At 39.8% G+C, this 15,758-nt stretch overlaps 1 protein-coding gene across 2 annotated transcripts in view; it reads right to left on the bottom strand.

Annotated features, from left to right (window-relative positions):
- Nucleotides 1-15,758, bottom strand: part of LOC126187817 (uncharacterized) — a 256,419-nt gene that overhangs the window by 165,109 nt on the left and 75,552 nt on the right. For both annotated transcript variants that reach the window (XM_049929105.1, XM_049929104.1), the window contains exons 10-11: nt 13,680-13,775; nt 4,997-5,149 (exon numbers count right to left, since the gene is read on the bottom strand). In XM_049929105.1, the coding sequence (XP_049785062.1) occupies nt 4,997-5,149; nt 13,680-13,775 (249 nt within the window). The remainder of the gene's footprint in view (nt 1-4,996; nt 5,150-13,679; nt 13,776-15,758) is intronic.

The following is a 15,758-nucleotide window of genomic DNA, read 5'->3' as shown; positions in this document are numbered from 1 at the left end:
ACTGTCACAGCAGAGGCGGATAGCTGGTAAAGGCATCCAAGAATGAGTTTGGTCTCACTTACACATGTTATATGCAACTGGATAAATTCACCATCATATTCAATCTCTACCTCACTAGAGACAATATTTTTGTCCACTGCAATGAACACTACCCCTCATATGGCATCTAATCTGTCTTTCCAATAAATGTTCTATGCTTCGCTAAATATCTCTGAGCTTTCCAGTTTGAGTTTCAGCCACCTCTCAGTTCCATGAATAATTTGAGCATTAGAATTTTCAGCAGTACATTTGGGAACTTTACTACGAATACTTTGACAGCTTGCTGATAAAATTACGACAGTCGAAGTGTCTTCATACTGAACCACGTTTGAATTCTCCTGCTGCATATCGACTGATGAATGTCCATTAGAGCACCTCAAACAACTGCCTAACCTAAGAAACCATCATGTACATTCCACAAGTACTCTGCTACCTGAGTAGTTGCCTCCTTTGTGTAGTGCACCCCTGACCTATCAAGGGGAGTCCTACAAATCCCCACACAATAACGGAGATCTAAAAATCAGCAGCCAAGACCATCACAAAGTTGACAAGGCCTTTGATTGAGACCCTCCACTTGGCTGCAAACCAAAGGATGCTGATCAACTCTGAGAACAATGCTGCAAATTGTTAGCTCTGCTTGCACCCCATGTGCAAGGCCAGCAATTTTCACCACCTCTGCCAGTCATCTGTAAGAACTGAGGATCGCCTCTGAACCCATGCGATAGGCATTGTTGGTGCCGACATGAGCCACAACAGACAGACTGCACCCTGCACGTTAAACAGCCGCAGGCAAGGTTGTCTTCACATCTCAGATGAGCCCCCGAGGAGTCAAGCAGTATATTGCTCCCTCCTACGTATATCTCACAAAGAGACCATGAGAACAAAATCAGAGAGAATAGAGCCCAACAGAGGCATACTGACAATCTTTCTTTCCATGAACAATATGAGACTGGAATAGAAGGGAGAACCGATAGAGGTACTCAAGGTACCCTCCGCCACATACCATCAGGTGGCTTGCGGAGTATGGATGTAGATGTAGATCTGCAAATCCTGAGATTTGATTTTGCAATTTTAGAAAGTATTTTTGCCCAACAGATGATCACAGAGGACCATGAGCAATTTACATTGGCAGTCAGTAATTTAGACCACATGGCAAATAACATTGTCACAGGGGCAGCCCTTGGATAAATTGTTGCAGATAGCTGATCATGCAAACAGCACATTAGACTTGGCAGCTGTAATGGCTGTAGCACCAACAGTCAGGCATTGGAGGCATCAGGAGAATATACATATTGTTGTGCAGTAGTACCATTGTGACTAATGCCGTGTAAGTCCGGATCTCATCAAGATTTACAAACCACTCTAGAAAAAATGGCCAACCAATTGCAGGTGTTGGAGCTTTGGATGGATTCAGACAGATGGCAGTGCCAACTACATTCTACAAATCCCCCAGCTCAGGACCACATCCACTCTAAAGATGGCACTTTGGCCATCTGTTGTTATCACAGGTGGTTTGGGCTGCAGGCCATGAAGTGCACAATTCCATATGGCTACCCAAATGGCAAAAGTGGTCCACAATAGATACCTCAGATCACAACACCCCAAAAGTGGTGTTGAAAGCATATGCAACACCGCCTAGCTGTATTCCTGGACCACAGTGCAGTATTAATAGACCCTTCCCTTGCATATCAATTGGCAGTTCAACAGAAATGTGTCGGAACATCAAACTGGTGGCCTATTACCGGCAGATGATCTGGGTTAGCATTCCTGGTTGACACTGGTTCGAAAGTCAGGAATCTCCTAACCTCGTACGTACTGGACATGACAGCACCAGAGACACTGCAGCTGTTCGCCGACAATAATTCACTGGGTTGCAATGAGCTGATAACTGACATCTGTTTTGCTACTCGTTTCAAGTGGACTTTTACTGTGGCAGATATTTCCCCACCCATCCTTAGGAGCAGATTTCCTCACACTTTTTTCCACGTCTGGGGATTCATCTTAGGCGCGGCTCGTAAGTGGAGCCAGCAGAAACAAAGTCAGTGGGGTTTTTAAACAGTTCTGCAGACAGTACGATAGACCACATCAACAATATACAGGTACATTGACAGCCCATTCTGCATCAATGCTACTGCACACGCAGACATCAATGCTACCGCACAAGATGTTACACTACATACATGCAATCCCAGGGCTGCTGGCTGGGCAGCACATCCATGGAATTGTGCCAGATAAAATGTTGGATATTAAAACAGCTTGTGAAGAGATGTTGCATTCCAGTATCATACAGCACTCTCACAATACCTGGGAACCCCACTACATATGGACCAGAAGAAAGATGGTAGATGGCATTGTTGGGGGGGATTACCCGAGTTAAATGCCAGGACCATTCCAGAAAAATATCCTATTCCACATATTCAAGAATTCACATATGCTTTGGCTGGTGCAACAGTTTTTAAAGTCTGGACCATTGCAAAGCCTACAACCAGATTCTTGTAGCTCCCATGGCTGTTTCCTAGACAACAGTGATCACTCCTTTTTCTCTCTATGAGTTCTTGTGCAGGCCTTTTGGACTTAGAAACGCAGCTCAGACCTTGAAATGGTTTATCGACAAAGTGCTGCAGGGATTGTAATTTTGTTTTGTGTATCTTTATGATCTTTCAGTATGATTCACAACTATTTGGTATTCTCTGCTGATGTAAGGCACGTGGCTGAGGTATGGCAAAGGTTGCAAGATTACAGTGTGGTACTGAACAAAAATTGCATAGTGGTTGAAAGTGAAGCGAGCTTCCTTGGTTACAGAGTTTCATGCAATGGAATCTCTCGAATGCCAGAAAAGTTGGCTTTGTTGTGAGAGGTGCCATGTCCGAAAAATTACCAACAACTAGTATCTCTCGCCCACCCAGTACCAGCTGCACCATTAGCTATGGTAGTCGATGCCCGTCAGACTGGAATCCGGGTCCCACTACACCAGAAAATGGACAATTGTCAGCGGCTGTTAGCTGTTTTTTGATGAAGCTACTGCCACAACAAACAAATAGGAGCACATACAATAGGGAATTGCTGATAATTTATGAGAGTGTGAAGCACTTCCTTCCTTACATTAAAGCTCATCTAGTGACAATTCACATGGACCACAAGCCAACGGCACCCACATTCCAGAATGCAAGGGATAAAAGCTTACCTCGACACTTCAATTACATTGAGTTTGTTAGCCAGTTCATGATGGATGTTTGACACATCCAAGGAGTTGAAAATGTAGTGGCCAACTACCTCTCGCGCGCGCGCGTGTGCGTGTGTGTGTGTGTGTGTGTGTGTGTGTGTGTGTGTGTGTACAACCTAACCGAGGTACATATGGCAAATCATCAGCTGCAATGAGTCTTCAAGTCTGCAATTACACCAGGTTGAGGTACCAGCTAGCGATGTCAAGTTATGATGTGAAATCTCTCAACAGCATGCACAATCTGGTGCATCCTGTGGCAGACCACCACTGTCAAGATGATAACGAAACATTTTGTGTGGTCATCGGTTAAGAACAACGTTGGCAAATGGGCCAACTCCTGTCTCCACTGCCAATGGTGTAAAGCAGGACGTCGTGTCCATGGTAAGGTTGGGTATTTTTCAGGTCTATCAGTGACATTTGGACATATCCATCTTGTCACTGTGGGTCCACCACCACTTTCTGGTAATTATAGATACTTGCTCACATTGATGGATACATGCACAAGACAGCAGAGGCCATGCCACTGTTGGACCTATTAGCTGAGACGGTGTCAAAGGCATTTGACAAGCACTGGTTGGTGCGCTTTGGCTATCCCCTGCACATTACGACACACAGTTTGAATCCACCGTGTTCAGTGAGCTGACTAAACTGTACATATTCACGCACTACCGCACCACCAGTTACCATCTATCCAGCAATGATACTGATGGAGAGGTGGCATTGTAGGCTGATACTAGCACTTCTGTGGCTGAGCTGGTATACAGAGCGCCATTAAGGACTCCAGGAGAGTTTCTCAACTTTGCAGGACCAAATGGAGTCACTCCTGTTGGTACGGAGGATTCGGGATCATGTGGCTAAGATTCAACAGTCACTGGCTGTGTATCAAGGCTCACACCCTATTTTCTTGCACAAGGCACTAACAAATTGTTTGCACATCATGCTGCACACAAATTTCATGAGGTGCCCCTCTTCAGGCCCTGTTCACAGGATGCTACCAGGTTTTGGAGCAAAGTGAACACATATTTGAGATTCTGCAAAATGGGAAGGGCAGCAAAATCTCAGTGGGAAGACCAACCTGTGTAGGTCATGAACCTAGTCCTGTGCACCTCACACAAGGCTCACATGTGATCACTCCTCTCACCAAGTCATCACAGTCGAAGGTGGTTCACTCAAGAGCTGATAGATAAGTCAGATTCATGTAACCCTATATCCCAGTGCTCTGCACTTTTAGGGGTGGGGGCTGTGAGGGAATATATATCTCCCCAGGCGAAGTGCGATGTACACTCAATGAGAGTGTGAACGGTGTACTATATTTGTTCTCTCAGCGAGTTGTAGATCTTAGTTGCTTTCTGTTTCAATTAAGTCGTGGCATCTTATATGTGGGTATTGTAATTTGCCTACAAAACCTAAATAAAAAAGAAAATTACATGAGACATTACTCTGATGTTAGTTGCAATAGTAAACCTAAATGACATATTGCCTGCTGGGCAAGAAAATATCTCGACAAACATCTGTCAAGACAGAAGTCAGCAGGCAATATGTCAACCAGTGGCCACAAAAGCCTCAAATACTTTTTAATTAACCTAATCTTAAAATTTAACTACAAAGAATACAAGTAGTTCTCATTATTCAAAACTTCAGAAATTATTTGCTTTATGTTGAACTTTTCTCTCTTCAGATTTCAACTTTTGAACTATCCGTCATGAACATTTGAAATGTTTTATTCTCACTCACCTGCACTTCAGCACTCAAAACCCTAATCAATTCATGTCGGTACAAATTGTTGGATCTTCTGTTTAGTTCTGCCAGTGAACTACCTGCCACTTCTTGTACATATGGATCACTGACATCTACTGGTGAGGATGCTCCAAGAAGCCTGCGTGTTTCCTGAACATTATGAAAAACACAGAATCAGGAAACGGAGTGAAAAAAACAAAGAATATTTACATTTAATGTAATATGTTAAGGGAACAGACAGTGGAAAACAGATCTTTATTTACTATTTACCTCTATTTACTCACATCCAATGAATAAAAACAACATGTATCCAGAACTCTTGTGTGCCTTTGTATTTACAATACAGGCAAGATTTGGAGATACGAATCATAGGCATTAATGAAATACCACGAAATTAGTGTATGAGAGTCATATTGAACTTACTCTTATGATTATTAATATTTATTTTTTAGACAATCCATGTAAATCACCATAATCTTTATAAAGCTCTGTCATCTTTCAATACAGTTGCCAACTCTTTGCATACATCTTTCACACCACTTTAAGTTTGAAAAATCCATTGCAGGAGTCAAACCTGACTGCCCAAAGACACTGATGCGTTGCTTTCTTCTTGTATCCTGTAGCACTGATCTTGTTCTTTCAAATAACTGAACAAATGGTAATAAGAAGGTGCAGAGTCAGAACTGGTGGAAGGGTGCAATAGACTTTCCCACTCAAACGCCTTGATGTTCTCCACAGTAACAGGAAGAGTGAGAGGCTACACATTACCATACTGTTGGATGGGCACTCATCATTCGTCATTCATTTATTCATTCATTATTTCACATCGTGCTTCATGAATCACAGCCTTCAAGGGTGTGTAACAAGTGAAGTTATACAATAAGACACAAAAGCACCCTCTGCTTGCTAAATGACCTACACTGGGAATGATTTCTAGACCACTTGATATATTTTTATGTATATTAAGGGAAAACAGTTATACAGAAAATAGGTCAATGTTCCTGCTTTTATACCAATCATAATGAAGGAACCAGCTTTCATAAACTATCAAAATACTCATGAAAAATTCTCATTTTCATTTTGAAATCTCTGAAGACAACTTATGACGATTATTCTTCTCTTGTGGTCTATGGTCAATAAAGTTGAGAGTCAACACATTTCTACGTTCTACCTACTTTTCAAAGTGCACAAAACCCATTCATGTAAAGGGTCTCAAAGTCCTTTCCAGTGCATCTCCGCCCTAGTAGACCACGTTTCCATCCTGTCATAGAACCTCCCATCCAACACAAAAGATACCAATCACTTCCTGAAATTTTTCAAACTGATTACCATCATCTCCCACAAAACTTGTTGTAACATCTCAAATCAATTACCAATTCTTTCCAACTGAGACACAGAAAGTGGAAAAGATCCAACTGCTTCAGTTCCACCACCTAAATATTTTTAATTTCCTTTTCTGTATTCTGTTTCACATGTTATGCATTTATCTTGAATATATGATATTGATAATTCTTACCCATGCTATATTTCAATTAAGTCTATTATTTGTTGTACATATCACATGACACTAAAGTAGAGCTCCCAGAATGGGAAGAGGAAATAAAAATGGTTGAGAGGTATGTTGTTGTTGTGGTCATCAGTCCTGAGACTGGTTTGATGCAGCTCTCCATGCTACTCTATCCTGTGCAAGCTTCTTCTTCTCCCAGTACCTACTGCAACCTACATCCTTCTGAATCTGCTTAGTGTATTCATCTCTTAGTCTCCCTCTGCGATTTTTACCCTCCATGCTGCCCTCCAGTACTAAATTGGTGATCCCTTGATGCCTCAGAACATGTCCTACCAACCGGTCCCTTCTTCTTGTCAAGTTGTGCCACAAAGGTCTCTTCTCCCCAATTCTATTCAATACCTCCTCATTAGTTATGTGAACTACCCATCTAATCTTCAGCATTCTTCTCTGGCACCACATTTTGAAAGCTTCTATTCTCTTCTTGTCCAAACTATTTATCGTCCATGTTTCACTTCCATACATGGCTACACACCATACAAATACTTTTTCTTTTGTTTCCTTTACTGCTTGCTCAATATACAGATTGAATAACATCAGAGAGAGGCTATGACCCTGTCTCACTCCCTTCCCAACCACTGCTTCCCTGTATTTGACCCCTGCCACCTTTAGAATTTGAAAGAGATTATTCCAGTCAACATTGTCAAAAGCTTTCTCTAAGTCTACAAATGCTAGAAATGTAGGTTTGCCTATCTGCAATCTTTCTTTTAAGATAAGTCGTAAGGTCAGTGTTGCCTCACGTGTTCCAACATTTCTACGGAATCCAAACTGATCTTCCCTGAGGCCAGCTTCTACCAGTTTTTCCATTCATCTGTAAAGAATTTGCATTAGTATTTTACAGCTGTGACTTATTAAACTTATAGTTCGGTAATTTTCACATCTGTCAACACCGGCTTTCTTTGGGATTGGAATTATTATATTCTTCTTGAAGTGTGAGGGTATTTCGCCTGTCTCATACATCTTGCTCACCAGATGGTAGAGTTTTGTCAGGACTGGCTCTCCCAAGGCTGTCAGTAGTTCTAATGGAATGTTGTCTACTCCTGGGGCCTTGTTTCAACTCAGGTCTTTCAGTGTTCTGTCAAACTCTTTGCGCAGTATCGTATCTCCCATTTCATCTTCATCTACATCCTCGTCCATTTCCATAATATTGTCCTCAAGAACATCGCCCCTGTATAGACCCTCTATATAATCCTTCCACCTTTCTGGTTTCCCTTATTTGCTTAGAACTGGGTTTCCATCTGAGCTCTTGATATTCATGCAAGTGGTTCTCTTTTCTCCAAAGGTCTCTTTAATTTTCCTGTAGGCAGTATCTATCTTACCCCTAGTGATGTGTGCCTCTACATCCTTACATTTATCCTCTAGCCATCCCTGCTTAGCTATTTTGTACTTCTTGTCGATCTCATTTTTGAGATGTTTGTATTCCTTTTTGCCTGCTTCATTTACTGCATTTTTATATTTTCTCCTTTCATCAATTAAATTCAATATTTCTTCTGTTACCCAAGGATTTCTACTAGCCCTTATCTTTTTACCTACTTGATCCTCTGCTGCCTTCACTACTTCATCCCTCACAGCTACCCATTCTTCTTCTACTGTATTTCTTTCCCCAATTCCTGTCAATTGTTCCCTTAGGTTATCCCTGAAACTCTGTACAACCTCTGGTTTAGTCAGTTTATCCAGGTCCCATCTCTTTAAATTCCCACCTTTTTGCAGTTTCTTCAGTTTTAATCTACAGTTCATAACCAATAGATTGTGGTCAGAGTCCGCATCTGCCCTTGGAAATGTCTTACAATTTAAAATCTGGTTCCTAAATCTCTGTCTTACCACTATATCATCTATCTGATATCTTCTAGTATCTCCAGGATTCTTCCATGTATACAACCTTCTTTTATGAGTCTTACAACCTCCTTTTATGATGAGAGGAAAAGATTTCATTTTAGTGATTTCAAAATAGGTTCAAACTTACAAAAAACTTACAGTATGACATTGTACCCCCTCTGGCCACGATGCTTGCACTGATTCGATTAGGAAGATTCTCACAAAGGTGTTGCATCCTCTCCTCATGCACACCAGCTCAAAACTGCATGAACTGGCGCTTGATATCCTGGTCACTAGCACTGAGACACAGTTGATGTCCAAGCTGGTTCCTCATATGTTCTATCGGGAACAGATCTGGGGCTGTTGCTGACCACAGGAATGCCTTAATGTCAAACATCAAGCAGACAGTTGATAGAGACATGTACCACTGTAGATGAGCATTGTCCTACTGAAAAATAGCACCACGACAGTGTCACATATTGATGAGGATGCAGGATGCCCATGAAAGATAGCACGACAGTGTCGCACGAAAGGTGACAGATGAAGATGTAGGATGTCCATGACATACCATTGTACAATAAGAGTTTCCTCAATATCAGCCAAACTCGAAGTCATACCTGATTGTTCCCCACACCATGATACCAGGATAACAACGCTGTACCTCTCAAAAGTACCTGAAGAAAAGAACCCCACCTGAGGTTGTCACCACACTCTCACACAATGTTCATGCAGGGCAGCGCAGAACCACGCTTCACTCTTAAATACAATGCCATTCATCTGCATTCTACACTTCCCAGTCATGGCACCATTACAGATCCAACTGCTTGTGTTGCAGTGTCAATGGTAGCTCACGCATAGGACAGCAGTTCCGTAGTATGGCTATGTTAGCGTTCAACCAATAGTGTGTGATAACGCAGAATGATGCAGGGAATCCACTACTTGTTCTCAGACACCAGGTAAAGATGTGGAAGGTTATGATATGCTTGGTGCACAAAATTATCATCCTCCACTGTGGTGGTCAGATGCAGCTGACTGGAACCTCAACTATGAATATGCCTTGTCTCACATTCCCATGCAGTCCAACATTGGGACACTGTCACACCCAAATGCCACACAAATCTGGATATTGCACGATTTGACCAGCCACCAAAATGGAAACCCATAATGGGGTCCCTTCAAAACTCTGTCAGACACTTTATAATGCTGCCTTGCCCTCATACAAAGCATCTCCGTGTTCTTCACAGTGATCCCTCGACATCTGATGCTTTTCATGACCCCTTGTATATACTTTACTGGACCTGGTAACAATGTTAAACATTAACACTAATGCACTCTGGTAGCCACTCTACCAAACCCACAGAATTTCAACTCTTATTATTTATGTACAAGCCAATTGTCTGCTTAGGTACAAAGTTATAACGACATTCAATGATGTCTTTTGCGTGTTTTACTTTTTTTTTTTTTTTCAGGCAGTGTAGTTTGCAATTCCTGATGACAACAGTATGCTGTAATCAGTTTTCAAAGATACATTTCTTTGATGGTATATTGATAATTTACAATACCTGTCAACCTTGTGCACTTCAAAATTCAGCCTGCTAAAAATTAACTGGTTCAATAGTGACTTAGTTCTTTGGAAACCCCCATTCTCCTGTTTCAAACAAACATTTTACTTTTTCTGAAAACTTAATATTTCAAAAACTAATTGTATTCAAAATAATAACATAACAGAATGTTTGAACCTTCAAAAGCAATACTGTGCAAATTCCACTACTGTAGTTTTGTGGCCATGATGTTTCTGATTGCAAAATGTATAAATTTCTTAAAATAACATTAGTTTGTTAACTACTTATATTAGTTTGTTACCTACTCAAATAATAAAATTTAACTTTCCACAAAATTTTTCGTGGTCTTTCGAAATGTCCGTGCACATTAAAACTTCCACTTCATAAAATGATACCTATTATTTTTCAGTTTTATGATTATACAAATTATAGTTAAATTTTTTCTTGTGTTTAATGTTAATGCCTAAAATGTAATGGTCTTATATTTTCCCATTTTGTCATTTCTGTTTTATGCATGTCTTTGTAAGGCATCGTACACATAGTCACAGTTAGTCAGTGTTTAACATTCAACTAACACAGTTACTACTTATGTAAGTCAGTCAGTGTTTAATAATCATAATGTAATGTTCCGTCTCACTTAGTCTGCATCTGGGAGTGAATCCATAAATTTCTATTCAAAATAACATGTTTGTTTGTGATGTCACTTACAAATTTTTGCTAGGCTAATGGCAGCCTACGTAACTTACATATCTGTGATGTTAAATTTAAATAGTTCATGACAAGCAAGCTGATCATTTGCAGTGTTTCAAAACAATAAATATGAATGAGGGTAAAGTTAATTTCTACTGAGTTGTGTACGATCGTTTTACAGTTCTTTAAAGTTCCTAAGAACCATCCAGAAGTAAGGCAAAAAAGAAATTCGGCAAGATTTGGACGGCATCAAACAGGCTGGCACTGCCTAGAATCCCCTTATTACTGCTGATTTGACCTCACTCTATGCCAGATTCCACATACACACTGCCTCTCAGCCATAGAACACTAAATCTATCAACACCCGCATGAAAGTATCCCTAAAATCTCATTTAGTATCATCCTAGCCAACTTTGTTCTTACCCATAACTACTTCACATTTGAGGAAAAAACTTACAAATAAATAAGTGGGACCATCACCTGAACCAGGATGGCCCCATCCTATGTCTCACTTTTCATTGGCTGCATGGAAGAGGAATTTCTCACCACCTAGAAGCTGGGTTCCTTGGGGTGGTACAGATTTATCAACGACAACTTTGTTGTCCGGACTTGTAGTGAAGAACAACTTCTCCATTTCCTGCAACAGCTTATCTTATTTTTCCAGCTCAAAGAAAACTTGGTCTTTTTTCAGATTCAAAGCTACCATCCTTGACACTGACTTCCATCTCATTTAAGCTAACATTTCTATCTCAGTTCAAATAAAACTGACAAATAAGCAACAGCAACTGCACTTTCACAGCTGCCACCCATTCCAAGCAAAATGCTCTGCCTTCCCTTCAGCCTAGATATCCGAAGCATAATTCTTCTTTTAAATGTTATGAAAGGGTTGCCACTCACCTTATAGCAGAGACGCTGAGTCACAGATAAGCACAAGAAAAAGACTGTCACAAATAAGCTTTTGGCCAGCCAAATCTAATAATGAATGTCCATGTACATCATTTTAAAATGAATATAATTTTGCATTTGTTCAAGTGTTGTCTTGATGATCACATATGTGTAAGTCAATCTTGGTGAATAAATGGAGCTTCTTATTTCCTCCAAACAGTATTATTCGACACTATGTGAAAATTATCTTAACTTCAATATTAATGAACTTAACTGAATAACTACAACTCCTTGTATAAACCTCTGTATAGTCAATTAGAGTGGTCCAATGAAGGACATAAAATATATAATAAAATAATAACAACAATAAATGAACTTGTTTCTATGGGGATACAATAACCGCATCAACATTGACTTTGGCAACGAGAAATCCAACGATAGGCGCGTAGTTAAAAATTAAACAGATACATAAAAGAAAGTAATTAACTAGAATTTGTCTAAAACAGGAAATGGTTTAATCAAAAGGGTCAGTCCTTTGTATTGCACAAAAACCTGAATTCTAGCATTGAGAGTTTTAGTAAAAATGCAAGGAAAAAGAAAGATAGCACAATGCACAGGTGCTGGAGAAAAGTATGTTCAAAGCCAAAATAAGGTTACACACTATGTGTACGAAAGTTGTGTAACAACTGCTGATATTTAAATTATGAAAGTGCTAATACTGACCTGCAGGCAGATGATTAGTAAAAAATTGAGAGCCACACCACTCAAAAGATGTGCCATGGAAAAAAAGACGGGAAAGTGGTAAAACCACAGGTTCCAACTATACAAATCTGCAAGATCTAACTCTCACTCTACACCAAAGACTGTCAGTAGTCATTTGGTGTTTCTGGGCTTTCAAAAAACTTTTGATTCAGTACCACAGCAAATGCCTTAGAATGTCCTGAGATATCTAACTAGATTTGCTGCAGGAATAAAATTTTTTAAGAGGCATGTGCGACAAAAAACTGATTGCAAACAAAACTCCAGTACACCCCATACCTAAATGCTGCTCAAGACAGTATGTGACCCATATCATGTCAAATTAACAGGAGACACTGAGAGTATAAAAGAAGTGCAGTTCAAATAAACACAAAATTATTTGACTGGTGAGAGACTGTAACATAAATGTTCAAAAATTGTAAATGTTCAAAAATTGTAAGTGGCCAACACTAAGAAAGAGACAATGTATCTCATAAATAAAACTCCAAAACATGCTGTTCACAATAGAAACAATGAATATTCTTTAGTCACCTACATACTGATCTCATACAGATTCTGGGATAAAATTAGGCTAATAATGAGTTGCACAACAGCATACAAGCATTCATTCTTCTTGGCTGAATTGAACTGGGAGAAAACTCAATAGACTGTACAATAAAAAGTATGCCACATTCCATTAGGAAGTTAGTGCACCACAACCACACAACAAATATTGCTAACAAGGCGAAATCCAGGACTGTTTGTATGAATTTGAACCCCCCACCCCCCCAAGTTTGGATCTTACCTTCCGGTTAGCATGTTCTTCACTATAAACATCTAAATCTGAAGTTATATTTTGTGCACGAGTATATGAGTTCAGTGGGCTTGGTCTTGCACTTAAGGTGATCACTCTGTGATAGAAATCGATATGCAATAATAATAATAATAATAATAATAATAATAAATGGTTTCAAATTTATATCATCAATGCTGGAGTTTCCCTTGTTTGCAAAATAAATTTTGTAAATACAGTAAGGAAAGTTCTGGCAGATTGCCATAATGTAGGGTCACAGTCATGTAAATACAAAACAGGCAGAAAAATCAATGTCACAGACTGAAGTTTATTATCCATGTTAATGGTTGAGTCCCGTGACTGTACACTGGATCATTTAAAGAAATACAAAAACACATTTAAACAGATGTGCAGACAGTATCTAAATTACAGTATTTACATAGGAACATCAGACACCAAACAGGCATGTAAGATAAATTTTAATTACAAGTGGATCCTAGTTATCATCATCTTTCACCTGCTTATTGTGTGATCATTCAATACTAGCATAGTTTACGAAAACTCTGTATTTTAAACCTAGATATTATTATTAATTCCAAAGCAATTAACAAAATTATGTTTCAAAGCATTTACCTGTTTATCTGGCAAACCACTGCATGAGAAATTTTGAAGTTCCAGTGATGGCTGCATAATTCCTTCAGATACTTCAGCTTTACAAATTTTTGCTTCCTGGAACATGAAAAGCAGATTTCCTGTCACTATTTTACATGTAAGCATGGTTAAACATAGCAAAACAGGAAGAAAAGACAATATTTAATAAGACTTGTTGCATTAAACAATTTACAAAAATGCAGTTGGGTGACTTCTTCGACCCAGATATTTTCAAGGTACAAATGCAAACCTGAGATTGTTGTGTAAGGAAATTTAAAACCTTGGTATGCAGGGCTTTCACAGAAACACAATGCATAAACCATAATTACTATTGCCTTCTCACAACCAAAGATGACGAATGTCAGAAGTTATCGATAGTGAATATTAATTACCAACTGGTGAACAAGTCGCATTTGCTCTCTCCTTTTGCTGTTTCACTAAGCAAAGAGCAGGATTCCATGTAGAATTTAAGCAGAAACCTCTGACTATATTTATACAGTCATTTGATAATTTAATCTCAACTGCTTCCTTAATAGCACCATCCTAATAGCAGGAAGTGTATGCCAGAATCTCTATGTATTATCGTTCCCAGAACCGATCGCGGTCCTCTGGTTTGGAGCTGAGTAGGAGGCTTAAACCAGAGGCTCAGACGATTCTGCGGAGATCTGGGGTGCAAATTTCTTGACCTCCGCTATCAGGTGGAGAAATGTAGGGTCCCCCTGAATAGGTCAGGCATGCACTACACGCTGGAAGTGGCTACAAGGGTAGCGGAGTACGTGTGGAGTGGAAATGTGGGTTTTTTAGGTTAGAGAATTCCCTCCCTAGGTCCGACAAGACGCCTCCTGAGATGCGGCAAGGTAGGAGTAGGCAAAATGCAACAGGGAATAACAATATTAATGTGCTAATAGTAAACTGCAGGAGTGTCTATAGAAAGGTCCCAGAACTGCTCTCATTAATAAATGGTCACAATGCCCATATAGTACTAGGGACAGAAAGTTGGCTCAAACCAGACGTAAACAGTAATGAAATCCTAAACTCAGATTGGAATATATACCACAGAGACAGGCAGGACAGTGAAGGGGGAGGCATGTTTATAGCGTTAAGAAGTGCAGTAGTATCGAAGGAAATTGATGGAGATCCTAAATATGAAATAATTTGGGTGAAGGTCACGGTTAAAGCAGGCTCAGACACGGTAATTGGATGTCTCTGTAGGCCCCCTGGCTCAGCAGTTGTCGTGGCTGAGCACCTGAAGGATAATTTGGAAAATATTTCGAGTAGATTTCCCCACCATGTTATAGTTCTGGGTGGAGATTTTAATTTGCCGGATATAGACTGGGAGACTCGAACGTTCATAACAGGTGGCAGGGACAAAGAATCCAGTGAAATTTTTTTAAATGCTTTATCTGAAAACTACCTTGAGCAGTTAAACAGAGAACCAACTCGTGGCGATAACATATTAGACCTTCTGGTGACAAACAGACCTGAACTATTTGAAACAGTTAAAGCAGAACAGGGAATCAGCGATCATAAAGTGGTTACTGCATCGATGATTTCAGCCATAAATAGAAATATTAAAAAAGGTAGGAAGATTTTTCTGTTTAGCAAAAGTGACAAAAAGCAGATTACAGAGCACCTGACAGCTCAACGCAAAAGTTTTGTCTCAAGTACAGATAGTGTTGAGGATCAGTGGACAAAGTTCAAAACCATCGTACAATATGCGTTAGATGGGTATGTGCCAAGCAAGATGGTAAGAAATGGAAAAGAGCCACCGTGGTACAACAACCGAGTTAGAAAACTGCTGCGGAAGCAAAGGGAACTTCACAGCAAACATAAACATAGCCAAAGCCTTGCAGACAAACAAAAATTATGCAAAGCGAAATGTAGTGTGAGGAGGGCTATGCGAGAGGCGTTCAATGAATTCGAAAGTAAAGTTCTATGTACTGACTTGGCAGAAAATCCTAAGAAATTTTGGTCTTATGTCAAAGCGGTAGGTGGATCAAAACAAAATGTCCAGACACACTGTGACCAAAATGGTACTGAAACAGAGGATGACAGACTAAA

Source organism: Schistocerca cancellata, chromosome 5 (assembly GCF_023864275.1).
Source record: "Schistocerca cancellata isolate TAMUIC-IGC-003103 chromosome 5, iqSchCanc2.1, whole genome shotgun sequence".
In the NCBI taxonomy this organism is placed as follows: domain Eukaryota; kingdom Metazoa; phylum Arthropoda; class Insecta; order Orthoptera; family Acrididae; genus Schistocerca; species Schistocerca cancellata.
The sequence above is the reverse complement of the archived record's forward strand: the minus strand, read 5'-3'. Positions and strand labels throughout refer to the sequence as shown.